This window comes from Nannobrachium achirus (genome assembly GCF_963921795.1).
Source record: "Nannobrachium achirus genome assembly, chromosome: 21".
In the NCBI taxonomy this organism is placed as follows: Eukaryota; Metazoa; Chordata; class Actinopteri; order Myctophiformes; family Myctophidae; genus Nannobrachium; species Nannobrachium achirus.
In genome coordinates this window covers 41435842-41463256 of record NC_137828.1, presented here as the reverse complement: position 1 = coordinate 41463256, position 27415 = coordinate 41435842, and the positions used below count along the sequence as shown (strand labels likewise).

The window sequence follows — 27415 nt, the reverse complement described above, 5'->3', positions numbered from 1 at the left end:
TGAAAAACGAGCGAGATAAAAACACGGATTAATGCTTGAATAACGCGGTCCTGTATGGAGCCGTGGTCGGAGCCCATTCGCTTACATTAAAACGGAAGTCCCGCGAGAGACGTGATTTCACGGCACAAGCTTTTACGGAAATAATGGTGGCGCTGGATGTACTGTAAGCAGACGATGGATACAGACAAGGCACTACACTACATGCTACTGCAGTGAAAAATGAACCTTCAAGCAAGATAAAAAAAAGGATTAATGTTTGAATAACGCGGTCCAGTCCTGTATGGAGCCGTGGTCGGGTAGGACATGTGATAGAAAATGGAATAAATTGCTGCTTTGGACCAAACAACTGCTGGACCACTCTGGAAGCTTCCAAAAACATACTTTTAAAGGTACGAAAGTCATTTTTTCACTGAAATTCTTCTTTGAGTAACATTTTTGAGGTTTTTGTACTTTATTGGAGTCCAAGCTTCAGTATTTTTACTTCTACTCCACTACTACTCCACTACATCTCAGAGGCAAATAGTGTACTTTTACTCCACTACAATTATATGAAAACATTAGTTACTAGTTCATTTGTAGGTTTTGACTATTATTACAAAACATGCACACTAACCTCTTCAGCCCTTATATTTCTGCAAGCTCACAATTGTGAGCTTAAAGCTTCAAAATATCACTCAAGAAAACGTTGAATTACAGACTTTCACGTAACAGAGTACCTCTACATTGCAGCATTGATACTTTCACCTAAGTAAAACATGTGAGTACTTTTTCTACCACTGATTACTGGTCTGCATCACGTCTCACGATGTGGGAGTCCAGATAAGCCACTGTCGCAATTGCTTTGCTCATTGAGTCGCGCTCATAATAATTACCCCACTGGAGGTTAAATGAGCAAAGCCAACGAGGAGATCTGGTCATTATATGAAGGTGGTCAAAGGAAGGTCATTTTTACTCTGTGGATGGTGTGGAGAAGAAGCACTTGGGAGACTGATATCATCGTCGGATGAAGAGTACCTCAGGTACTTACCACACCTTGGGCTCTATATGATCCAGGTCTTATGCCTTATGCCTTAACTTCTTTGCCCTTTTTTACTATATATACACATTTTTTTTATATTTCAAATAGCTGATCTGCAAGTTCACAACGTGCAGATGTAGATCAGCATTTGAAGTATTTAAAAATGTTTTTCAAAATAGTAAAAAAAAGGCAAAGAAGTTAAGGCATGAGGCATAAGACCTGGATCATAATAGAGCCCCTTATGTCTTACCGCGGGTACTTAAAGCACCGGATAGTGATACTATGTGTAAATATATTGATACTTTGTTTGTTTTTATTGATTTCGCCCCATCTCCCACCCTTCTTCTTCTTCTTCCCTTTCTCTCATGGAAACGATGGCGCTTTCACAAAAACACAAAAACTTTCACCCACTGTAAGTTGATTCTGATTCTGATCTCTTCCCTGCATTTATTTGGTTCTTCAGCAGTAAAGCGATGTACAGTAATCTTTTTGCAAGTGCTTTGGCGATTTTTCAAAATAACTTCTTCATTTGGGGTTACAGCTATGGATACTGTATATGTCAGCTTCATCAGATTTTGTTCTTTATCACAAAATGGCAAAAGTCTATTTACATGGCAGCAATGAGCCACCGTAATTCACAACGCTACACTACACAGTAAAATCACTGATTGTACACAGTAAAAATCTAGAGGGCTAAATCAGCACCTGTTATACAGCAGGACAATCCTGATTTTGAACACTCAAGATTAGATTTTTACAAAAGCTCTTACAAAAGTTCGAACAAACATCATGTTTCGGTACCATAACTTTGTACCATGCATAGGCCTACTGTTATATATATATATATATATATATATATAGACACACTGTATATAGTCGCTGCCTGCAGACAATATCAGTGTTATACCCGTCTTTTCAGAGGGAGTTTACAGACTACAGGCAGTTGCTATTTGAAAGGAGTCAGCCACAGGGTCTAAGAGCAAAACACATTGCTTGTAATAAAATGCTTTCACTTTGTGATACAAGGCAATATCAAACTGTGCTGTAGAATTCTCACTCCAGGGGAGACAAGGAATTGAATTCTCTCTGCGGACGTGCTAGTCATACAGTGCAAATAAATCCCTTGTGTACTTAATTTGTTATGTCGGCATTTGGTGTTGTGTACTGTACACATAGTGGTGTAAAGTAACTAAGTACATTTACTCAAGTACTTTACTGGAGTATTTCCAATTTCCAATACTTCTACTCCACTACATCTCAGAGGAAAATATTTTACTTTTTTACTCCACAACAATTATTTGAAAACTTTAGTTACTTTGTAGTTTGTAGATTGTCTAACTTCAAGAACAGAACGATTAGCAGTTTGAGAGTGATAGCTGAGTTTGACATCTTCAGTGGATATTATAGTATGTGTCAACTAAACCATTCTCAAAGTGGGGTTCGGGGACCCCCAGGGGTCCTAGAGGGAGTTCCAGGGGGTCACCAGCTAAATGATAGAACAGGAACCAAATGGACCCTTATGAGTATGTAACTCAGAGAGTGTACAAATGGAACCATATGGACCCATTTGGTTCCATTTGTACACTCTCAGAGTTAGAAATGCCATTAAACTGTGGGTCCTTGAAATTAAAATGGTTGAGAATCACAGCTAGAGCTGTAAAAATCTCCTCTTTTGGGGATGCCTGGCATGTCTTTTCAAACGGGGTTCCGCGGGCTTATAAGTGTCAATTTGGCAGTCCTTTACATGAAAGAGTTTGAGAACACTGCACTAAACAGGGTCTTCTGGCTCTGGGTTTTGTCCTTCTGGGGGCCCACAGGGTGCTGGAGTCAGTGTCCTCCCCCTCCCTTCCGTCAAAAAACGAGCCTGTTTAGCTCGGCATGGACAGGACTGGGTTATTACAGTGCGTTCACAGCCCCATCACATGTCGTCAGACCAAAGCAGAGGGCCGCGAGTAAAAGCCTCATGCAAAATTTATGTTCACGCGGCTGTTTCAGTGGGTGGAAAAATCAATATTGCGCGGGCCTGATGCACGGAGATGACTGAGTGCTCTCTGACTGACAGTAAAAGCTAAGAGAGATTGAGGGGCTACATTTACGGGCTCCCAGAAATGGAGAGGAGTAGAGTTGCACTAATAGTCTGCATCACCTTAAATTAGAATTTCATCGTCGGATTATTTTTGATCACACAGCTTTGATTGTGAGGGTCTTAAAGAATTGATGCCCTTAAGGCGAAAAAAAAAGAACCCCTCCAGAATTCATCTTTCACTGCGGCTTCTGAGCGCAGCTACACACAGAGATATACATTATAGGGTTTATTATGCCTTGCCTTCCTCTCCCAACTTGCGCAGCGCTATGAAGTGAATGTAGAATAATGAAAAGACAATGTGGGTATGAGTGGGACATCATAAGGCCTTTGTTCTGTGCTGCTCGCGCTTACATTATGCTTTTGATAACAGCGCCACATACCCACAGTGCATTTGGGGAGGAATGTGTGAGGATGGAGAGCACATACAGAGAAACGAGAGAGAGAGAGAGAGAGAGAGAGAGAGAGAGAGAGAGAGAGAGAGAGAGAGAGAGGGAGGGAGGGAGGGAGAAAAAGAAGAATTCGGTGGGATGAAATAAGCCCAAACAATGGGATTTGCTTTCCATTCTTCTGCCTCCATCTTTTGTCTTTAATTATTCCCTTTGGTTGTCTGAGGGAGCGTGTAAGCACTTTCACACTGCACAACAACATGCCCGGCAGCACAACACACTGTCTGCCTCAGTGATGTGCTGGAGTTCTGAGTGACACGGAGCTCTCTTGTGATTATTAATGCTGTTTAATACAACACAGAGCGTAGGCCACTGTGATTGGGAACGAGTGGGTCAGAGGGCGAACAGATCCCGAAATGCACGCAACTCAAAACAAAAGGGCGAAAATGTTGAGAATTATGTATGCGACACAACGCTGGGATTCATTTTTCACCGCGTATATAAACCATCAGTGGCGTGCACTGCAAAGAAATGTAATAAGGCTAATATTTTGTGGACGTAACACCTAATATGCGCGCTTTTGATAACAGATAACAGTGCACTATGTTTTTGTACACAGACCCGTTTTTAATGGAACCTCAGTTATGCCGGCTTGAGGAGATTCTTTGTGCCGGTTTAGTAGTTTCTTCCCCCGGAATCGCATATGAGAGATATTTGAGAGCACCCAGAGAACGATGTATGATGAATGAAGAGGCATTGCTGCTTATGCGCTTATCGTGCTCACTGACTAGCAACAGGTTCAGCAAAGGGCAGCCAGCAGTAAATGAAATTCCCCACTGGGACAATATATCATCAAAAGAAATGTATGCAACCTGAAAGTTACAAGCCTTCTTCAAAATGCGGACATGGTGGGGTTGATGGTTGGGATATGGGGGGGGGGGGGGGGGGTTGGGCTGGTGGGGGCGGAAGGTGTAATGGGGGAGGCTAAAAAGAGGGGGGAGGAAAGAGGGTTCTTGGATGGGTGAGAAGCAGGCCAGGCGGAGGAGCAGCAGATTTGTTGAATCGGTTCTTATTTTCATATTGGCTGTTCCGTGTCTTTTAACCATTTCACTGACGCTGCTTGCAGGGAGAATGAAAGGTACCAGGGCTAATTTCACAGTGAGAGCTCACTGAACAAAACCCCCCAAGGTCTGTGGAAAATGGAGCTAAAAGTCTACTTTGTCATTGTGAATTATGGGCGGCGTAATTCGGGAACGGAGAGAGAGAGAGAGGGAGGGAGGGAGGGAGAGAAAGAGAGGGAAGAGGGGCAGTGAGTAGTATAAAGATAGATAGATAGATAGATAGATAGATAGATAGATAGATAGATGCTATAGGAAATGTGTTTGAAGAGATCGAGGCAGGAAAAACATCTCTCCTCTGTACCCAGAGACATACTTAGCAATGATCCGTCTTGATCTGTAAGTAACAGATAGCTCTCTCTCTCTCTCTCTCTCTCTCTCTCCAAACATGCCATCCTGTACTGATGCCACAGGATCCATCTCATCTGTGATGGTGTCTGCAGTTAGTCCAGGAAAATGGCACCCTGGGGGACGTACATGCTCCTCAAGATGTCCCGGGGGACCTTTTGAGCGGCTACTGATGCTGATAAAAGCCCCCTCAAACTAATCTGGACCACCCGGACACCTCCGGGCCCATTAATTAAGGTAATTAGGCCCTGGTCAGCAATTAGTAACCGCAGATAAGCTTTTAGCCGTGGCTCAGACATGAGACATCCCCCCAGTGGTGGAGGGGTTTGGTTGCACACCATCTGCTGACAAATGTGGCCATGGCTTCTTTGGTTACACAGGGGAGGGAACTGGAGAGCAGTGTTTAATAATGACCTTGGTGTGATCTGGGTTTTAGCCCCTGAGACACTGTGGGAGCCCACACTTCTTTTAACGGAGATATGACTTTGTTCTCTTGCTGGCCTCTTGGTTCCTGCCTCCCTTTCAACCGTGGAGGAACTACCAGCGCTTTGAAAATCCATATGTTACTTACCCCCCCAGACCTGGGTGGGAGTATAGGAAACGTTCCGTGCACAGGGATATCGATCAACATTAGAAAACGCAGAGTGGATTATAAGTAGTATTGACCGGTAGATAAAACCATATTGACTTTCTTGTATTATTAAGTTGATGATAGATTTGTTATTGAAAATGTGTTGGTTCATATTGATAATCATGCCCAGCGATGTCGACAAAATGATACATGTATATTGAAATGACAATTTAGCTACAACTTCCACTAATCTTTGATCATGGTAAAAATATTTAGACAAGGAAGGCAAATTAATTTGCTGCTCTTTTAAAAAGTATCTTTATAGTCAATGTTTTTCAAGACATGAGAACTGAAACAGAACAAAGAATACAAATACAGTAATTGCATTTTGTCAGGCTTGTTACAGAATCTCCTATTCTGATGAATACATACCACGACGGACCGAGAACTTCTGAATAAAAGTGTAACCACCGAGCAGCAAATTTAACTATTTTTATCATGACTTACGAATCTCTCACCAATAGATGGTTAAAATGCTCTAATGACCTATATCGAAAATTCTGTAGTCACTATGAATTTCATGCTTTGGCAAAAAAAAGGGGGTGTGCGTTATATAGGATGCTGCGAGTAGAACGGCCTGATAAAAATAGGCTGAATACACACATTCAACCTTAGAGGACAGATCATGCAATAACTCACATTACTGAGGGAATGGGGGGGAAATAAAGGATGCAGCTTTACACAATTCTACATTTGAGGCAATCTGCGATAACACCATTTCCCATTCCAGTTCAGTCCCATAAAATTACCATTAACATTACAACTCATGCAGAACACAGATAAATGTAAAATGTCACCCAATTCTGCCAGGCGGGAATTCCAGTTCCACAAGATTACCATCTCTGTCTGCGCAACCCTCCCACTGCACCTTGTCTAATATTTCATTTACAACGTTTCATAAGTTCATTTTCCCCTCGCTGACCATGTAAATCACAAATCAATTTTCATTTAAAATGCTTGACTACAGATTGTTCCTGAAAGCTTTTGAATGAATCACGCCTCAGCAATATGGCAGACCTTTAATGTGAGGGGAGCAAATCTGCTTGGAAATCGGTCTGGCAAGGAGAAGTAAGAAAGAGTGCAATCTAATTGTGTAAAAACAACTCTGGGCCAAGTGGTCAAGCCATATCGCAGAAAACATTATATAGTTTTTTGAAAACGCATGAAAACATACTGGCATAAATAATTATATTAAATTGTAAATTGTACCATTTACTCATCAACAAGAACAAAGTAAATAAATGCTGCAAAACGAAGGTCTATTTATTGTGTGTATAATTGCTGACACTGCATTGGTATATGTATCCTGCAAGATTAAAAATGTTAATTGCAACCACAGGTCGCAAGTTTACTATGAAAACCGGCACATCTTGTCCCCATATCTCTGTGGCAGGCGTGACGCCTGACACTGTGGCTCCCCTGACACATCACTGTGACATCACAGGTGATATCACAGGTGACATCACCCTTTTATGCCCATATATGAAGATCCCTGATGTGATCGATATACCGGTACATCACTGGTCAGACGGCCAAGACATGGCCCATATCTGTGTGGCTGGTTCAGATAGGGATCTCCATGTATGGGCATAAAAGGGAGTGTATGTTGTGGAACCAAACTTGAATGAAGGAGAAGCATCTGTAATTATAATCAGAGCTAGACAGTTTAACTTCTTGTAGTTTGCTGTGCACTACTTTACTTTGTGGATTTATTGCTAACGCAGCCTTTTCTCTCCTCCCCAGTTTTCCGGGTCCCGTGCTGGATTGGAGCAACTGCGGAGCCCATTTTCCCTTTGCCCCCCTTGTGCATTTAAAGCTATACTGTGTAAGTTGCTCAACTAGTGGTCAGTAGCGTCCGCGTCTTTCGGCCGTTTTTCGCCGCGGACCGGGCCTCACACCCCCGCGTCACCCCCGCGTCTGCCTCCACGTCGCCGAGATCTATCTTTAGAGGGGTCCCTGGTTCCTGTGCGTTCAGGCATTCCGGAGAAACGGAGTGTTTCACCCGAGTATTGATAGAGACACACGGGCGCCTACAAATATGGCCGCCCTATTGTGATAGCTAGCGACCCCACTTCAAGATGCGTTGTGATTGGCCGGCAGTGTATAACCCTCGCTGTGATTGGCCGGGAGTGTATGATGACGTAATTTTTGCGCGAAAACCGGACCCCGGTCAGGATCATAGAAAACATATAAAGAGAAGGCTTCAGAAGCTGAAAATAACGGAGTTGGTGTTCTAAAACTTTAGCGATTTAAGAGTTAGGACAATTTTAAGATTTGTTTTATAAAAAAAGTTACATGGTACAACTTTAACTCTGTCTTCCAGTGTTAATTAACACTCCCGGGTGGGCTTTCACCTTCAATTGCCTCCTCCTTTGCTTTGCGTTTGGGTCAAACTCACATCAGTCATAACCAGGGGTGGACTCGGCATCTGACATATCGGGCACATGCAACATGTGGAACGCCCTTCTACAAGCCTTAAAGGAGTGCAAATTCCTAGCCTCCTTCAAAATTGGTCAGAAAAGTCACCTTCAGGCGGCTGCTACTCGAGTAAATAGACTAAGCCCCCATGTTTCCACAACCCCCCCTTTTTCTGCTTTTGTAATTGATGTTATCCTATGCAAAGTCTGTCTTTCAATGTTATATGAGATATATAAAGTGGTTCCTGTGTAAATAAGCCGTAATGCTTACTAGGATCTCCTTTTAATTGACCTTGTACCAGTGATTTGTGCTGTAATGAAACTGTACTTTTTCCTATAGCAAACTTCTAATAAATTCTTCAATCAATCAATCAATGCCCGGTGGGCCGACTATACAAGTGGGCATGTGGGCCAGTGGGCCAAAACAAATCTTTGACACCATTTTAGGATAATTACAGTAATTCCCACCCAAACATAAAACAGCTGATACAAGCCCACAACGGCTCACTATCTCAACGCGTTGTGGGCTTAGATCTTCTATGTTCCGTTCGCGCCGGTTGTGGTGGGCCGTTCTGCACCAAGATGCCAGGGCCAAATTTGTGTCCCTATCCGGCCCTGGTCATAACATAAACACAACTAAAACACTACTCACCCTCCCCTCTTCCTTCTATCAGTCTTGTGCTGTCCTGTGTGGCATTGGTTGAGCCAAAAGAGAGTATCGAAGTCCTGATGTTACTCCCGCTCCAAGGGGTAGCGGGAGTGACGTCAGGACTTCGATACTCTCTTCACAGCGTTATTTTTTATATTGTAAATCCCCCATAGGCAAATTATATTATTATTATATTTCATATCTGGAAATATTCAGAGAATTTGTGCAACTGCAGCGTATAGCAGCACAGATTACCTTTCAAATATTTAACCACTTGAACCGTCAATACTTAATAAACTTGACCTTTCACTCTATACTATTCTGCTCTTTTTCCCCAATACACCAGTGCGAGGCGTTGTGAGCATGTAGATCTGTTATTTTTGGCTAAAGTTATCAGAATATGGACGCTAGGGTTCAAGTGGTTAATATAAAAAAGGGGAGTTTCTATCAAACAAAGATTTGGAGGACCCCTGTAGTAACTCTGAGGACCCCTTGTTGAAGACCCTTGTTGTACATTTTGGTAATTGTGGGTTGCTTTTTTTTGGGGGGGGGGGGCTTGTTTCTGAGGTGTAGATGCTTATTTGGGCTTCTTTCCCAATTTTTAAACCAGTTCTCAAAAATCCCCCCCCCCTTTGTCCGTGGACCCATCTGAAAATACCTTGTGCCAGGTAAACTCATACAAGATTTGTGTTGTTGAAAAAAGCAGATCTAAAAGCTCACAACGCGTCGTGATGCAGCGCATATAGCCAGGTTTAAAGAGTTGCTTCTTTTGGGCTCTATTTTAATAGACCTAGTTGCTTATTTCTAGGATATGACAAAAAAAGAGATTTTACTAGACAGAAAACAAAACAAATGAATCAAACAAATAAAAGCATAGTCGTAAGCATAGCCTACGGGATCTGGGAATTCTGTTTTAAAAGAATCATGCCAAATCGCGTGTGTATTTCAACAATTACTGAAATACACCTAGCTGAAATTGTGAACAAGTTCATATAGCAACAAGTGAACCAACAGGGAGTTAAGATTTTCTCTTACAAGTGAACTTGGCAGACAGTATTTAAAAATGTTGAATTCTCAAGGGAATGTGTATGCATGTGTGTGCGCGCCGCGCGAATGCACAAATGCAACACAATACGCCAAAAAAGAAATAAATGGTGAGATGTGTGTGTGTGTGTGTGTGTGTGTGTGTGTGTGTGTGTGTGTGTGTGTGTGTGTGTGTGTGCGTGCGTGTGTGTGTGTGTGTGTGTGTGTGTGTGTGTGCGTGCGTGTGTGCGTGTGTGTGTGTTTGATTCTAACCTTTTGAACACAGTTCTGTACATTTTAGATTGGTTAGAGTTATTTTTTCCTCCCCCTGAACTGTCACAAAGGCAGTAACCTCACACGTTCCCAAGCTGCTTATTGAAGACAAACAATAAAACCGCTGGCAGATATCAATGGCAAGAGATGAGAACCCCACAGCCGCCGCACCGCCACCATATCTGCTGGGATTGCCTTGGCGAACCTGCCGGCGTCAACGCCTCATCTCTTGCCGGCAACCTCTCACTCTCAATTATTTGGCTCGCTGTCACAACAAATCAATCAAATTACCACTACCCCGGACTGTGTGTGCAGCTGCTCCTATTGCATCGCTAGTTGCATTAGCTTTGAAATGTATGAGGTCTTACATGTTATCACCGTTATTTATTTAATGCAACTTTCTCTCCCTGCCGGAGCGAGTCGAGTCGTCTCGACAAACCGTGCGCTGGAGTTAAATCATTAAAAGGACGACGTGGAGAATACACAATTAAACAGTGCAGAGAGGGGTGGAGTGGGCTGGGGTGTATTGTATACTGGGAGGCCGGCCGGGGTTATGACCTCTCCGCTGGATTGAGATGGTGTGGGGATATAACGCGTGCCCCTCTAGTAATGCTATTCTCCTCCACTATCCTAATGTACATGATACCTCAGAGGTATTACAGTACACCAAATGCATAAAAATAGTAATCTAATCATAGGTAAAACCAAGAACCTATCATCTGACTATGAAACTAGAAAGATTGGAAATTGCAAGTGTGGTTGCCGTGGCGCGAATTTGGCAAATTATTTTTGTCTTACCTTTTGAATTTTCCCCATTCAAGTCAATGGGAAAAATGTATTCACTAATAAATTAATATATATGGAGATATCTGTGTCAGTCTTTGTCCCTTTCATGACCATATATGGAGATCCCTGATGTCATCAATATTAAGCCCATATCTTGGGAAAGCCCATATATGGACATACTGTGTCAGTCTCATGTGGTCTATGGTGTCAGCCACCAAAGTTAAAATTTTAATTAAAGTCAATTGAGAAAATATATTCACGAATAAATACATTTACATAAACTAAACTATAATATAACGTATCTCTTAGCAATATAGCACGCATGCGTGTCCTAATGAAGCTGGTCGTTTTTACATTATGGCCCAAGTGCGTGCCACCAAAAATGTAGCTCGGAAGAAAATGTTTACTTAGGAGACGAACATCTGTCTAATATCTGTCTACATAACATCTAAATTACATTTTAACCTTTGCATAAGCCTACAAGGTCGTCAGGACTAGGGCAAGTGCTATGAGCTAAAATTGAGTCAGAAGAGGTGAGTCTTCAGATTACGGCGGAGGACTGGGAGTGAGTCTGCTGTTCTAACTGCAATAGAGAGTTCATTCCAGGAGGGAGAAGAGTCTGGGACATGTGCAGGAGCGTAGTCTGTTTTAGGGAAGGTTCTGACAGCTTCCCTGTGTTAGCATAGAAAATACATTGCCGGCACAAGAAGCCTCGCGAGTGTGAGAAAGTCTAATCCAGCAGGGCCTGCAATGTAATGAGTGGTAAGGGACAGTGGCTTTCTGTCCACAGACAGAGGTTAAGTCTGCGGCTGCTGGAACCCTGCGTCAGTGGTGTAAAGTAACTAAGTGAATTTACTTAAGTACTGTACTTAAATAAGATTTTGAGGTATTTGTACTTTACTTGAGTATTTCCAATTTCCAATACCTTTACTTCTACTCCACTACATCTCAGATCCAAATATTGTACTTTTACTCCACTACGATTATTTGAAAACTTTAGTTACTAGTTACTATTACTACTACTGTATAAGTTCTAATATTATAAAACACACTTAAACCACTTTAGCCTTATTTTATACCTAGGCTATTTGAAAATAGCCGATCTACAAGCTTACAACGTGACGCATCGCGACGCGTTGTGAGCTTGTAGATCTGCCATTTTTAAACATTTTGTAAATTTACTTTTGGTACTTTAAGTACTTATTGATGCAAATACTTTAATTCTTTTACTCAAGTACATTTTGAATTCTGTACTTGTACTTGTAACAGAGTATTTCTACACTGCAGTATTGATACTTTTATTAAAACATTTGAATACTTTTTCCACCACAGGTGGTATGATAACCTCTATCAGGAGGAACAGCGTATCCTTGGCAGCCGACGGGGAGCAGGAGATGGAGTCTGACACGGACTATAACTAGTGTGGAAACATTTGGGCTTGTCCCCAGGGGCACCGCTCTTTGGTTGGTGTAATGAGCAGACATTTCCCTACCGTAATTTGTACCTCACTAATACCCACGCTTGCCTGTGAAAACCCTACCACCACTGAGCATTTTCATCAAACAAATGCAGACATGCATTTGATTGATACCGACACTGGGGCCTCATTATACCGCAGGTGAGTGGGACTATACATCCTTTATCAGTAGAGAACTCGAATCACTTGATGTTTTTTGGTTGTTTTCTTCACCGAGTGCAAATGAGATGGGATATGCTTCATACTATGTACCGTAAGTGAGACACAGAGAGAAAGCCGCAGATGGAGACATTGAACATTATACGTCTGCTGCTTTGATACTCCTTGTTTTACAAGAAGGGTAATTGCATTTTAGCTTGTTATGAAATCATGCAAAATGTAAACCCATTAGCAGTGCAACAAAAACCCACCCAGCATGCTTTATATGGAACATCTACTGTATATCAGGAAGATATATTTTAAGAAAGAATACATGGAAGTGTTGTTTGTTTTCTGTTGTCACCTATATATATTTGAAAAGCTGAAATCATGCATTAACTTGGTTCGTCTTTTTATTCATATGAGCTGTCATATTTACAGACCTCTAGTATGACCCAACCTAGTTTTCGCCTCATGTGAAGTCAGCTAGAATGGTGTGCGCACTCTGTCACAAAAGATAACTTTCTCCCTTGTTTAGTTTCATTGGGAATTTGTTTTTTACTGCATGTTTGCGGACATAAATCATCCTGACAAATAACCAGTTACGGCCGGTGCCTGTGTTTACCGAGTCTGCCACAAGATGCTGCTCAGTTTTATTTAAGCAACCGCTCCAACTTTACAGCACAACCCCATTACAGTGATAGTTATTCATCACAGTCTGAGAGAGCGGCTGCCCTCCGAATGCTCACCAAGTCCCCACGCAGCCTCTTCTGCCTTGCCTGTCCACATTCACACATATAGAGAAGGGTCTCTCATAAAATAACGTCTACTGACTTAAAACAAGAAAGAAAAAAAAGGATGTGATCAAAGAAAGAAAGCATCATTAAAATCCATTTTGTTGATGTTTATGTGAATGTTTTTTCTTGCTATGGTTATATTGTCTCTCCCTAAGTGGATTGAGAGAGTGCTTATTAAAAAAACATTAGTCGCCAGTCGCCACAGTGTGTGGATTATGGATCATTTCAGTTTTTTGATGCTATACGGAAACACAAGGCTCCCATACTGCTATAATGTATCTTAAGCACGCATCTTAATGTATCTTAAATGCCTCAGGGTGAGGAGATGCTACGCTAAGGCTCCTTATGTAAACTGTACCATATCTCCCCCTCCTCTTCTGAGAAAACCCTCACCAGTCCCAAAGACAAACAGCCTTATTAGCAGGTCATTAGACGGCTCATTACATTTAAATACAGCCGCCTCCTCCTCCTCCCACCATCTCTCCCTCCTTCCCTCCTCCATGTCGTCTCATTACCGCGCCTCACAGTTGTCTTGTGTCTGATCTGACGCTAATTAGCTAGCAGCGTGAGTGCTGTAAAACACACTCTCTCCCAGGGTCATGAAATGAGCTGACTGGTCCCCGGTCGACAGCGAGACACTGTGTTATACGTGTGATTAATCAGGCCTGGGAACCCAGGGCGATGGGAGGGGCAGTCGGAAGAGGGAATTAGGGGGGAGGAGGGGAGGGTGAGGAGGTGTGTGTGTGTGTGTGTGTGTGTGTGTGTGTGCGTGCGTGTGTGTGTGTGTGTGTGTGTGTGTGTGTGTGTGTGTGTGTGTGTGTGTGTGTGTGTGTGTGTGTGTGTGTGTGGTGTCTGAGGAGGAGGAGGGGTTGGGGGTGCTGAGGCCAGAGCTACGGTCGCCTGACAGAGGTGCTGTGCCAGCAGGCCTCATTCAGCGTTGGCCGTGATCAACTCCGACAGGGGAGGGGGAGGTAGCAGGGGCCGCCTCGTGGCCGGGGGGCTCCGGACACAGTCAAGACATGTAGCTTCACTCGTGTGACTCGTGTCACTTCCCCTCCACCCACCGAGGGGCTCTTCAGGGCGCAATCCCCCGCCCGCCCTTCAGACGAGAGGGACATGTGAACAGGCGGGGCGGGCCTGTCAAGTTGAAGTGCTTAAAACAAGATCTGCCTGCAGTCGGACATGTTTCTCCCAAAACAGCCTTTCCATTCTCTCTGTAGGAGCCAAATGGGGTTTTATATTTGTGTTTGTGCACTGGATTTGATTATTGATACCGGTATGTGATGGATGTACATTGTAGGGACCGCATTGGCACTTTGATAGTTGGAGTGTCTCTGTGGGTTGCCTCAAGTGGTACAAGTAATGGTCCGCACCTGCTCACCTGAATGCTGGTTTGACCATATGGGTAACTTAGATCAAGAATCATGCCAGCCCAGGACGTTATAGCTAGTTATACGCTCAAGCTATGGCACACTATGGGAGTGAGAGAGGGGTTTGTTTTCGTGCTTCGGTCACGGCATCCTGACATGTTGTTTGTCGATCACTTATCGCGGCGGGACCCTTGCCCCGCACGCACCATCATTGGAGGGGCTGTTGAAGTGCAAAACAGATGGACCTGCTGGGCCCATTATCTTTCTTCTTTTTTTTTGCTCCGGGATACATTGAGGTCCCTCCACTGCCTCTCGCTGGATGTGGGGTTTATTAAAAGCTCTCCCCACAGTGATGGTGCTGTTATTTATGCATGTTTGTGTCCATTAGGCTCTGCTACTTCCACATTTCCTCACTCAGGGCATCTGTCCGTCCACTTCCTTCGCACACACACACACACACACACACAAGCATGTACGCACACGCGCGCATGCACGCGCGCATGCACACACACACACACACACACACACACACACACACACACACACACACACACACACACACACACACACACACACACACAAAGGGAGCTTCCTTTGCACTTTGTGCTGTAGCTGGCATTATTGTAATCTCCGGGCCTCAAAAAAAAAAAAGAATGAAAAGAAAAACACACTGCTTTACATGTAGCCTGGCATCTTTTTACATTAGCGGGGGCCTCTCTCATCTAAGATTCATGACTGACGGCTTCCCCATCCATCCCTCAATCTAATGGTTATAAAAGAGACAATGTTTTAAACATTAAAATGAAAAACCATTTACAACTATGATCAAAAGAGAACACTTGGGCATTAAAGTTTAAAACGGGCGAGAGGAGGGTAAGTACAGGCATGCGGGACGGACGGATGAGGTGAGGAGATGAGGCAGGAGGAGTAACGGTGCACTCTTATGCGGAGGGAAAAGGAGCATAAAGTGCCTTTTGCGCTGCCATCGCTGCAAAACGCTGACCTGTAATTAATATGGCCTTCCCTCGGCTCTATGGTGAGTTGGGGATGGCAGCTTTTTTGTGTGTACAACCCCCTGAAGAATTCTTACCTGGTCTGGAGCTTGATGGAGGATTTTTTTTTAAAAACACATACAGTATGCACAGAATGTCGCACCACACGGTATGTTGATGTGTTTTTATGTGCACTTCCAATAATTGACTTTCTCAGTGTATGAAAAGTGCAGAAAAAGTTTGACTTGAATTTACATGAATGCAAAAGCAGGATATTGGGTGAATAGAATACCAATGTTCAAATAGCCAAAGTTTAAATAGGGATGAGGTGGTTAATGTACTGGTCTAGTAACTAAAGTTTAAATAGGGATGAGGTGGTTAATGTACTGGTCTAGTAACTAAAGTTTAAATAGGGATGAGGTGGTTAATGTACTGGTCTAGTAACTAAAGTTTAAATAGGGATGAGGTGGTTAATGTACTGGTCTAGTAACTAAAGTTTAAATAGGGATGAGGTGGTTAATGTACTGGTCTAGTAACTAAAGTTTAAATAGGGATGAGGTGGTTAATGTACTGGTCTAGTAACTAAAGTTTAAATAGGGATGAGGTGGTTAATGTACTGGTCTAGTAACTAAAGTTTAAATAGGGATGAGGAGGTTAATGTACTGGTCTAGTAACTAAAGTTTAAATAGGGATGAGGTGGTTAATGTACTGGTCTAGTAACTAAAGTTTAAATAGGGATGAGGTGGTTAATGTACTGGTCTAGTAACTAAAGTTTAAATAGGGATGAGGTGGTTAATGTACTGGTCTAGTAACTAAAGTTTAAATAGGGATGAGGTGGTTAATGTACTAGTCTAGTAACTAAAGTTTAAATAGGGATGAGGTGGTTAATGTACTGGTCTAGTAACTAAAGTTTAAATAGGGATGAGGTGGTTAATGTACTAGTCTAGTAACTAAAGTTTAAATAGGGATGAGGTGGTTAATGTACTGGTCTAGTAACTAAAGTTTAAATAGGGATGAGGTGGTTAATGTACTGGTCTAGTAACTAAAGTTTAAATAGGGATGAGGTGGTTAATGTACTGGTCTAGTAACTAAAGTTTAAATAGGGATGAGGTGGTTAATGTACTGGTCTAGTAACTAAAGTTTAAATAGGGATGAGGTGGTTAATGTACTGGTCTAGTAACTAAAGTTTAAATAGGGATGAGGTGGTTAATGTACTGGTCTAGTAACTAAAGTTTAAATAGGGATGAGGTGGTTAATGTACTGGTCTAGTAACTAAAGTTTAAATAGGGATGAGGTGGTTAATGTACTGGTCTAGTAACTAAAGTTTAAATAGGGATGAGGTGGTTAATGTACTGGTCTAGTAACTAAAGTTTAAATAGGGATGAGGTGGTTAATGTACTGGTCTAGTAACTAAAGTTTAAATAGGGATGAGCTGGTTAATGTACTGGTCTAGTAACTAAAGTTTAAATAGGGATGAGGTGGTTAATGTACTGGTCTAGTAACTAAAGTTTAAATAGGGATGAGGTGGTTAATGTACTAGTCTAGTAACTAAAGTTTAAATAGGGATGAGGTGGTTAATGTACTGGTCTAGTAACTAAAGTTTAAATAGGGATGAGGTGGTTAATGTACTGGTCTAGTAACTAAAGTTTACAAATAATTACAGTGGAGTAAAGAGTACAATATTTGCCTCTGAGATGTGGTGGAGTAGAAGTAAAAGTATTGAATTGGATACTCCAGTAAAGTAAAAAATAGCTAAAGGCGTCAAATGTACAGTATTTACTTTACACCACTGCTTACAGGTAAATATGCACACTATACTGTATATTGTGTACAGACTATATATATTTTTTGGTTATTCTACCGTTAGAATGATGATAGGTTCTTGGTTTACCTACGATCCTAGATTACTATTCCTATGCATTTGATGTATTACCTTGTGCTGTCCTTGCTCATTGTAAATCGCTCTGGATTAAGAGCGTCTGATAAATGCCTAAATTGTAAAATTGTAGATTGCAAATACCTCTTCTTACCTTGCAAGTTCTGGAGAGGGAGAGTCATGATGCCCCCTGCGGCGGCGGCAGCCACCAGGCTCTGGATGTTGGCGGGGAGGGAGAGGACCAGGCCCTGCTGCCCGCCCAGGTGTCCGCCCGCGTTGAAGGGGATGAGGATGGGCTGGTTCATGCCCGCCGCCGCCCCGGACATGACGCCACCCACCGCGTTGGCTAGCTGCTGGGCCACTAGGAGGGACTGGAATAAATAACACAAACACAAATACACACTAACATCCATTTTCCATTTACACTTCAGAAGTCTTGTGCTACGAAAGGTCAGAAAACTACAGAGTGATGGCATAGTAGTGTTCATTTCGTTGACTTTTCACTGACTAAAACCAAGACTAAATGTACTGACAATTTTGTCAGGGAGGGACTAGTGAACAGTGGTGTGTGTGTGTGTGTGTGTGTGTGTGTGTGTGTGTGTGTGTGTGTGTGTGTGTGTGTGTGTGTGTGTGTGTGTGTGTGTGTGTGTGTGTGTGTGTGTGTGTGTTTTGTAGTACAGTTGCTTGCAGCAAATGAGCGGGTGGTTCTGACTAGACAATGTTAGTCTGTACTGGGATCGGTTGGATCAACTGTACATTGTCTATAACCATGTGTTGTCTTGTAGTAGCCTACTGTACTTGGTTGGTTGAACTAGAATCATTGGTTCTATAACCAGGTTTGGTCTTGTTGTACTGTACTGTATTCCTTAAAATTGAGTTTTTCTTCAAAAGGATGAGAGAAAATGCTATGAGAAATAATTATGATTAGATGGAAATGTTCTATATTATCTGCTGACTAAAAAAGGTAAAGGGCCCGGGGTAAAATAATTGTCATGACTAAAACTAGACTCAAAGTTTTAGTTGACTAAAACTTGACTAAATAAAAACAGGATGAGGCTGACTAAATATGATAAAAACGAACAAGGCCGATTGAAACTGGACCTCAGACTGAGACTAAATGAAAAAGGCCGGAATGTTGTGTTTTTATACCGCTTGGTTAATACAATTATTTGGGGAGCATTAAGACCGCACCCGTCGCAATATTGTGGATGTGCGTGTATCTCCCGACCCCTATGAATTAAAAGATGGCTGACAATATTAACACTATGTCATAGTCATATTTCAATGTTGGGCAGACACACACACCGGTGTGTGTGTCCACAGGAAACAAAATTGAGATAGGCACAGAAGGAAATCAATGGGAGATTAAGGTCAACACACAGCCATACTATATGAAGCAGTTGTCACTGAAGTGACTGCATTGCTAATCAATGGATTTTGATGAATGCAGTTATTGTTGTTTTTGTTGCTGACCGCTGTGCTGCGTTGTCATGGACTGACAAGATAACACGCAATGCCAGAGGTACTGAAAGATAAAAAATTGGGAAAGAGTGGAGAATTTGCTTTTCACAGAAATGCAGAGCGATGTGTGTGTCATCTCATTGAGCAAACTATACCCATCCCTCCATCCATCCATCCATGCATCTATGCATCTGGTCGTTGGTTTGCCTGGGGAATGATCTCATCCCAGTGGGATGTGCATTGAGGACCTCCCTAGAGAGAGACGCTCAGGAGGCATCCATACGAGATGCCTGAACCACCTTAGCTTGCTCCTTTCCAAGTGAAGGAGCAGCGGTGCATCTCAATGGGAGACGCCAGCCACTCGTCTGAGAAAATTTGTTTCAGCTGCTTCTTCTTCTTAACAAACATCTATTGTCACTGAAATCAGCCACCAAAATATATATTGTATAAACAGCTCACAAGTAAGCAATTTACCCCGAGTGAGAGGACATTATGCTCTGATAATGTCCTGTGTGAGGGGGTGATCGGACGAGGCGAAGCCGAGTCCGATAACACCCTCACACAGGACATTATCAGAGCATAATGTCCGACCCCGAGTGGTAAATAGCTTTTCTACCACTTTTTTCCGTATACATGAAAGAAAACACATAGTTGTAACTTGCAAGGATATTAAGTTACAATCATTATTGCCTATAAAACTTCCGCGACGACAGCAAATAGTTCCACAAACAACATCTTCTACTCACCACCAGATGACGCCAACTCCATGCAGAGAAAGATGTCTAGCATACAGCTAAGCTAACGTCAGTTAGAAGGACCGTTCCGGCCGTAAATAGAGGCTGTTCGCTTCCAGAAAGGCATAGGTTCAGAGAAAAGGGGCTTTAAAGTTGGCGGATTGCATTGGATCCAAATAAATCGGCGACGTCGTACGCACGTTAGTAAACATAGGACCGCTACGACCGTCATATGTTGGTTGGGGGAAAGGTGTTCCGACTACCTCCTGAAGTCCCCGGATGTACACTGAGGCGCATTGATCTCGTCCTCACACAACTGCGGCGGTTGTTCTGCCATAACCTCCGGAATTTAGCCAATCAGAATCCAGTATTTGAACATGTGACTAGAAAAAGTGGTAGAATTTAGTATTTACTGTTTTTGGTGGGAGACATAATAACACCAATCCAGCCTTTTCATGTTACTGTTCACTTGCAGTGGTTAAACGTTTAAATATGTGAAGTCATACCCATAGAGGCAAAAGACATATCAGAATGATCTCTCTGAGATATTTCCACAGTTTGATCACTTCAAATGTTATTTTCAAAAGTGGAAGGATTGCACCACATGCACCAACACGGTTTGTGAGCCAGCTAGGGAGTGGGAACATTTGTGTCATGGCTGAAACCCACAAACTCAGAAGGTTTGGCGTCTCCAATTCTGCTCGTTCTGACATTTTCAAAATGTCAGCTTTCGATCAAATCAACCCACATTTGCCAAAGGAGGCCTGACATGAAAACATACTGCAGATGAATGAAAACATGCTGCAAAATAGCATCAAATAGCCACAGAGATGTGTACAACCTCACAAACACTATGCCTAACCCTAACCTTAACCATAACCTCACAGAAACTATGCCTAAACCTAACCTCAAAACCACGTCAACCTATGGGCAAACGCTGGGAAAAAAGAGTCACAATGTTGACTCCTACACCTTGACAAAATAACCCCCCCCCCCACACACACACACACACACACACACCACTACCACCTGCCTTTAATGCCATTTGTCAGCTATCTACTTCTGTTTTGCATGGCACATGGGCAGCTTGCAGAGAATGCAGAGCGCATGCAGGGCCAACCAGTGTGAAGACACACCACTATACTCCTGGACTCCTGGGTGCCCCTGGGTGACAGGTTCTGTCACTGCGATAACCCTGCATGCATTCATGCATGCATGCATGCATGAATGGTGCACAAAGTGAGCGTTTGCATGCCCCAACATTTGCATTCCTAGTTTAACCGATGTGAGGTTAGATGGGGCTTAAAGAGACAATGAACTCGAGAGGTCTCGGCACAAAAAGTTTAATTTAAAATGTATTTGCACTGTAAAACTAATAAAAAAAGAACATCCTTTTTTTATTTCTAAACTGTTAAAAGAAAGAAACATACTGTATAGGGAGGTGCAGGGAGAGAATATTTTTGCTGGGGTGATGATAAAACAGTGGCAGTGATGCTCTCTTTCAATATTTGCTCATAAAAAATGACAATCGCTGAGCGCATCGGGAGCATTCACAATGACACTTGCCAACTTCATGAAAGTAATTCATAATTTGGGATCTCTGAGAATTCTCAAAGGGATGATGATAGCAAAGGCAGTCATACATGTCTGTATGTCAGCTGCAAGGGACATACAGTGATCTATGTTTAATCTTTGCTTTCTTAACTAAACATACTGTAATCTTGAACAGCAGCAGCAAATAATCAAAGGCACTCTCTGAACATTTCAAATCAGTCAAACCAAATGAGACCAGCAGGCCTTGACACCGAAGACAGCCTTACATAGAAGGGAATAACATTAAAAGACAATGCAACAATTATCAGATGTGGCCCTGATTTATTTATCATAGCTTTAGATAACTATGCTTTTTGACTGGATACATAGAGAGACAGCTTTTTTATAAGCCCTTTGGAGATTGTAGCATACAAGAACACTTGTCTTCAGGTTGTTTAGTTGCGTAGGTTTATTTTGATTATGTCTAATACATGAAAATAGCTTGCATACTTCTACTTGCATACTACTGAGATGGGACAAAAAAATCTATTAGTTTGAATGTAATTATTAACTTCATGCCAAGAATGTTTAGATTCTTGAGCCATATCAATTATGCCTTTACTAAAATAGAAGTGAATTCTCATTTTGAAACACTATCTCTCTGGCCTCTCCCCTCTCCCCTTTCTCTCTCTCTCTCCATCTTTATCTCTTGCTTTCCCCCTCCTTCATTCTCTCCATCGGCACTGTTGGAAAACGCTGCACAATGCTTGTCAGACGTGACAGCTGAGCATTGAGAAGTGGTCTCCTAGGGGCCACAGACACGTACGCTGGCCGTGTGGTGGGGCTCTCCGAATGAGAGTTGGTGGGAGGGGGGAGAGGGGGGCTTATAGTCCTGGATGCGGGCATGCGGCTAACCCAGCCCTCTCTGCCCAACAGGGGAGAACAGGCCCTTCCATCTGCCTGGCAGCTCTGGCACTGAGAAATTGCCCGTAATCACCCAGATAGCCGACTTTTGTCATCCTAACTGCGAGTGGGGGAAACAGAGAGAAGGTGGATTCATGTTGGGTAAACTACCATCGGATAATGGTTGTTCGAACAATATCCGGCTCCGGAACGAGAATCTATCAAAACATATTGATCCTTGCAACAAGAGAATTGGGTATGAGCGTGTGGAGCGCCTTTGTTTTTTTTTTCTGAAAAAGCGTTGGCTTCACAGTGGACTGTGCTGCCTGACAGCATTAATATATTAGGCTGTGACTGTTGAGAGAGGCGCCCGCAGAGGCTCTCAGCCTCGTACTACCACCACTCCCTGCTATTTGTGTGTGTGTAGCCTACTGTAGTGCATATTATGTTCCTTATCTATTACTAAAGTAGCGGCATTAAACCACAAAGGGTATTTATAATGAGTAGTAGAGCGGAGGAAAGTAGAGCGGAGGAAAGTGAAATGAGTCATTCATCAGAGAGTTCACACTCTATGACGTTGGCTCACAACAGTCTCTCTCTCTCTCTCTCTCTCTCTCTCTCTCCCCTTACATTTCCTCCTTTGTTAATCCTGATGAGGACTGACTGCGTGGCCCCTCATGTACTGCATGGCGGAGAATGAACTTACCAAGAGAGGGTTTTTTGCGTGCCTGCCAAAAGAACCCAATGCGGAGTGTAAACATTTGCAAACTTGTGCGTGCAAGCGCGCACACATTTATTTCTGCGTGTTTCATGTGTGAGAATGCAAGTGTGTCTGGGGGGCAACCGCATACTCCCATGTGTTCATGCGTGCATTGTGTGTGTGTGTGTGTGTGTGTGTGTGTGTGTGTGTGTGTGTGTGTGTGTGTGTGTGTGTGTGTGTGTGTGTGTGTGTGTGTGTGAGAAAGCGTGTGTGCGAGCGTCGTCGGTTATGCAGTGACACCGGGCAGCACTAATGAGATAGATGTTCATTAAAGCTCCGAGAGCCACCAGGCCAATAAATCCAATCAGATAGGACACAGGCTGAATGAGCTATTAGCGGAGGCTGGAGGCTGAGGCTCCTTATGCCCCTGCGTGTGCGGAGCGCTGTGCGTATCGTCAGCTCATTACCGCCACCACTCAATCACTCCGCAGGTTGATCTATGGTGACAACACGAAGGACAAAAAATGACTTCACTTGCTAATAGCTGGAGACAAACCTCTTCAGTTTAGTGACAGCCAGGAAGTTAATCGGGAGTGTTTATGAAAGTATTTATTGCATTTCAATGCCATTTCATAATGAAATGGCAAAAAAGGGAAGAGACCAAGGCACGCTTGTGGGAATGTTAAGAAGTCTTTAATAGTATGGCTAATGCATGGCAAGAATGACTTTCTTCTAGCCTGTGAAGCACCTGTGATTTAGATTTCATTACAGTTTAATAAAATGACACCTCATAAATGCTACTTATTGACTAGATAGACTATACACGTGTTCTGTAATCAAATTCCTACACTATAAAGATAGGCTACTTAAAACCAAATCCAAATTGTGTGCTACACTGTCTTCTGCAAAAAAAAAGTGTATATGATAGATATCTACAAGCTCGTTGTGAGCTTGTAGATCTGCTTTTTCCACTGTTTTTGAAAATGTTTGAAAATATGTTAAAATCTTTCAACATGGAAACAATTATGACGAATATGAAGAAATAATTGTGATTATGTCAAATAATTGCAATTAGACGATTATGTAATAGAGGGTATGCGCGTGACATCATCATACCCGGAAGTTATGCGGGAACGCCTACTGAGTGCCACAAAACTACTTTCTGGCCTTGACACATCCAAACAGAAAAGTCCGACCTGATTGCATTAAACAACGTTAAATGACGTTAAACTCACTTTGCAACTCACTTTGCCGCTCGATTTGCCATTCACTTTATGCATGCGCATACCCTCTATAATTGTGACAGGCCTACTCTTTACCTGTGGTCCCATGGCGTACGCCGGGTGAGGCTGTCCCAGCTGACTCTGCTCCGAGGGACTGCTGCTAACGTCCGACTGCACAGAACCATCACGGGTTCCTAAGGGGGAGAGAGAGAGAGAAAGAGAGAAAGGGAGAGAGAGAGAGAGAGAGAGAGAGAGAGAGAGATTCACCTCAAATCATACTGTACCTAGGACATTTTAACCACCTGGAACCACTTTAACCATTATTTTATGCTTTAACTATTGAAAAATAGCAGATATACAAGCTCACAGCTGGGAGCTTGTATATCTGCTATTTTTGAAAAATCGTGAAAGGTTTTGCCAATCTTTGAATATATCTTTTTTTTAATCTTTGCTTCTGGGGGTTCCTGGAACAAAATATTTTGGGATGGGGGTCCGCAGTCAAATACATATAATTCTGGGGGTCCTTGACATGAAAAATCATGCTCTACAAGCTCTACGAGCTTGTATTATCTGCTATTTTTTAATAGATAAAGCATAAAATAATGGTTCAAGTAATAATGCGTAATAAATTTGCGCTCCAGGTCTTTAAAAGGACTATTCATCAGTGGTCTGGTAATTTCAACGAACAAAACCGTTTAAAGTTACGTTAGTGTTCCTTTTAAAGTACAGATAGGCAGGCCGAAAATAGTCAGCGGGGAAAAAACGAATTGAAATATCTGTGACATATTAAAAGTGCTATAAGTGATATGCATATTTATTTTTATTAAAACAATTGTTAAATAGCTCTATATTTAGATCATTGCTATAGGGTGTTTGTTCAGTAACCAAATACATTTTCACATTCGGGATACCGATTTCATCCAATCAGGAGAGAGAACTGGATGCAGTATTTTCTGTTTACTGATGGTAAGGGATGGATAGACAGGGAGACCCCTGTTACTGATCAAAACACTCTATAGCAATGATGGCAATCAGAATAAATGCTTCGTTTTAAGTACCAATCCAAATCCAATGATCGCAACACACACACACACACACACACACACACGCACGCACGCACGCACGCACGCACGCACGCACGCACGCACGCACGCACGCACGCACGCACGCACGCGTGCATGCGCAAACGCAACACGTAACACACAACACACAACCCAGTGTGGGGCAAAGGCAAGGCAGGAATGAGAGAGACAGAGCAAGTGAGAAAGAGAGAGAGATAGAGAGAGAGGAGGGGGGAATTTGTCTTTAAGTGCTTTATCAATAACCACCATAGCGCTGCTGAATAAATTACCACCCAGCAGAGAGACTCATTGGTGGGGGGGGGGGTGTATGGTTTAGTGGGGGTGATGCATACTGGCGGGTCCCCGATGGCCCAGATTACCGCTGAGAGCTCAGAGCCACACAAACGCCGGGCCCATATTATTCAGCCATTTACATCGCTGAGTATCACTCATCGAAAATGCCCCCCTCCCCTCCCCTCCCCTCTATCTTCTTTGCCCGCAGCGATGAGACACAATTAGACCTGTTTGTTATGAGGGCAAGAGAGGAACGGGAGCAGACAGGGACATGATAATAAGGCTCTCGCTGAATAGAATGGCTGCGGGGGAAATAAAGGACACCCGACTATTTGATACAGTGAGTACGACAACAATGGCTTATCTCGCCAGCGTTGTTTCAATGACCCCTGGACTATTTACACTGCTCTGAAAGGGGTTTGAAAGGTTGCTTTGACCTTTTGACACTGACTGCATGGTATGATACCTGACTGAGCCCAAAGACTGGGGTATTCCCAGTGACAAAATGTACATGACAAATCATCTGTGTGGCCTTCAATTCCATTATAAAATAAAAGTTTTCTTTATTTCTTTTCAAACAATATTGACATAATGTGGGGAAAACATTTACAGGAGGTACTTCCATGGCTTACTGGCAACACGCAAAAGCAATTTGGCATCCAGGTAACTAGAACGCTCTGCCCCAAACACTCGCTCCCATTTTTTCCACGGACTGCCCCCTTGCCCCACTGAGGTTAGGTTTAGGAATAAGGTTAGGTTTAGGCATAGTTTTACTGAGGTTAGGTTTAGGAACAAGGTTAGGTTTTGGCATAGTTTTACTGAGGTTACATTTAGGAATACCTGGTGACGACCGCACCGATGTTGTCAGATTTGACCCGGGGCAAGTGTGTTTTGGGGAGAGTTCTTGTATTCATTTGGCATTGATATACTGTAGGTCCAGCAGCTTGTTGAGAGCCCTGGACAAACATGACAAGACACAGACAGACCCATTTCTAGACGGCTCGCCTCCTGCAGAACGACTATTGAATATTGTGAAAATAGCTGATGACCAAGCTCACAACACCTTGCAACGTGAGAAATAGGCATCTCCTATTTACCGTAGTGTTTTGTATTTGTTGATGACATGAATTATTGTGTTAATTTTGTATGCTGGGTTGATGACTTGAATATGTAGGACCACAATGGAAGTCCCCAGCACTTTTTAGTTATCCTTTTAGCCTTAATGTTGTACTGTACCACGTGCTGTTCTACATTTCTGACTAATAAAGTATTCAATCAATCAACCAAAAGATCCCTATCACGAAAAGGTTTGAGAAGCACTGCACTACACTGCCCTGCCTAGTGTCCTGTTTTGTGCTACTGTAGTGCGTTCCCCAAGGAACAACACAATGCTGGCAATACATGCTGGTGAAGGAGAGACAGGACATGTTATTGGGCTGAACCTGGACTCTCAGGAGGAGGTGTACTGGTAGATAATGTTAGCAAAACGCTCTGTTATTATGGCCAGTTTGACCTGGCTGGCTCTCTCTGCGTGATATTCTGTCAAAGTCACTGCATGGTTCTTGTGGTAACTTCACAAGATGAAGGCAAACCTTTTCATGTCAAGGACCCCCACGATTTTTGGGTGTGAACCATCATCAGAATTATAATTATTTATTTTTTGCCAGTAGAGAAGATTTATGAATTGTCGTTGCTGTCTGGCTAAAACCGTGTTCATCCAGGAGAACCGTTACTTTTCAGAAAATGGAAAGAATAAAGAAAAATAAAACAAAAAAATAAATAACCTGTGTTCCTATAGATCCAGTGAAGTTATTATTTAGTAACAAGCTCTTGTTAATACTTTTTTCTTTGGTTAAATAATTATGAAACCCATTGACAGTCATAACCGCTTCTCAACCCACCCTGTTTTGGGCATGTCATCATGACATTTTCAGTATCCAGAATTTAACGTTTTCTGTTGCTCTGCCTTGAAACTCTCCATTAATTGAAGTGTACTAAAATAACCAAGTGGAAGCGGGGAGCACTCAAGGCCAGACAACTAACTGAAATAATACAATGTTGACCATGAGCATAAAAAGCTCACTTTTCTCCCTCTAGAAGACACATTTTCTCGATTCAACA

General features: G+C 42.7%; 1 protein-coding gene across 1 annotated transcript in view; it reads right to left on the bottom strand.

The window, feature by feature from the left end:
- pou6f2 (POU class 6 homeobox 2) overlaps positions 1-27415 on the bottom strand; it is a gene marked incomplete at both ends in the record, with an annotated part of 129410 nt that overhangs the window by 74999 nt on the left and 26996 nt on the right. The window contains 2 exons of the mRNA XM_080751779.1: positions 17540-17756; positions 24036-24133. Of these exons, the coding sequence (XP_080607905.1) occupies positions 17540-17756; positions 24036-24133 (315 nt within the window). The remainder of the gene's footprint in view (positions 1-17539; positions 17757-24035; positions 24134-27415) is intronic.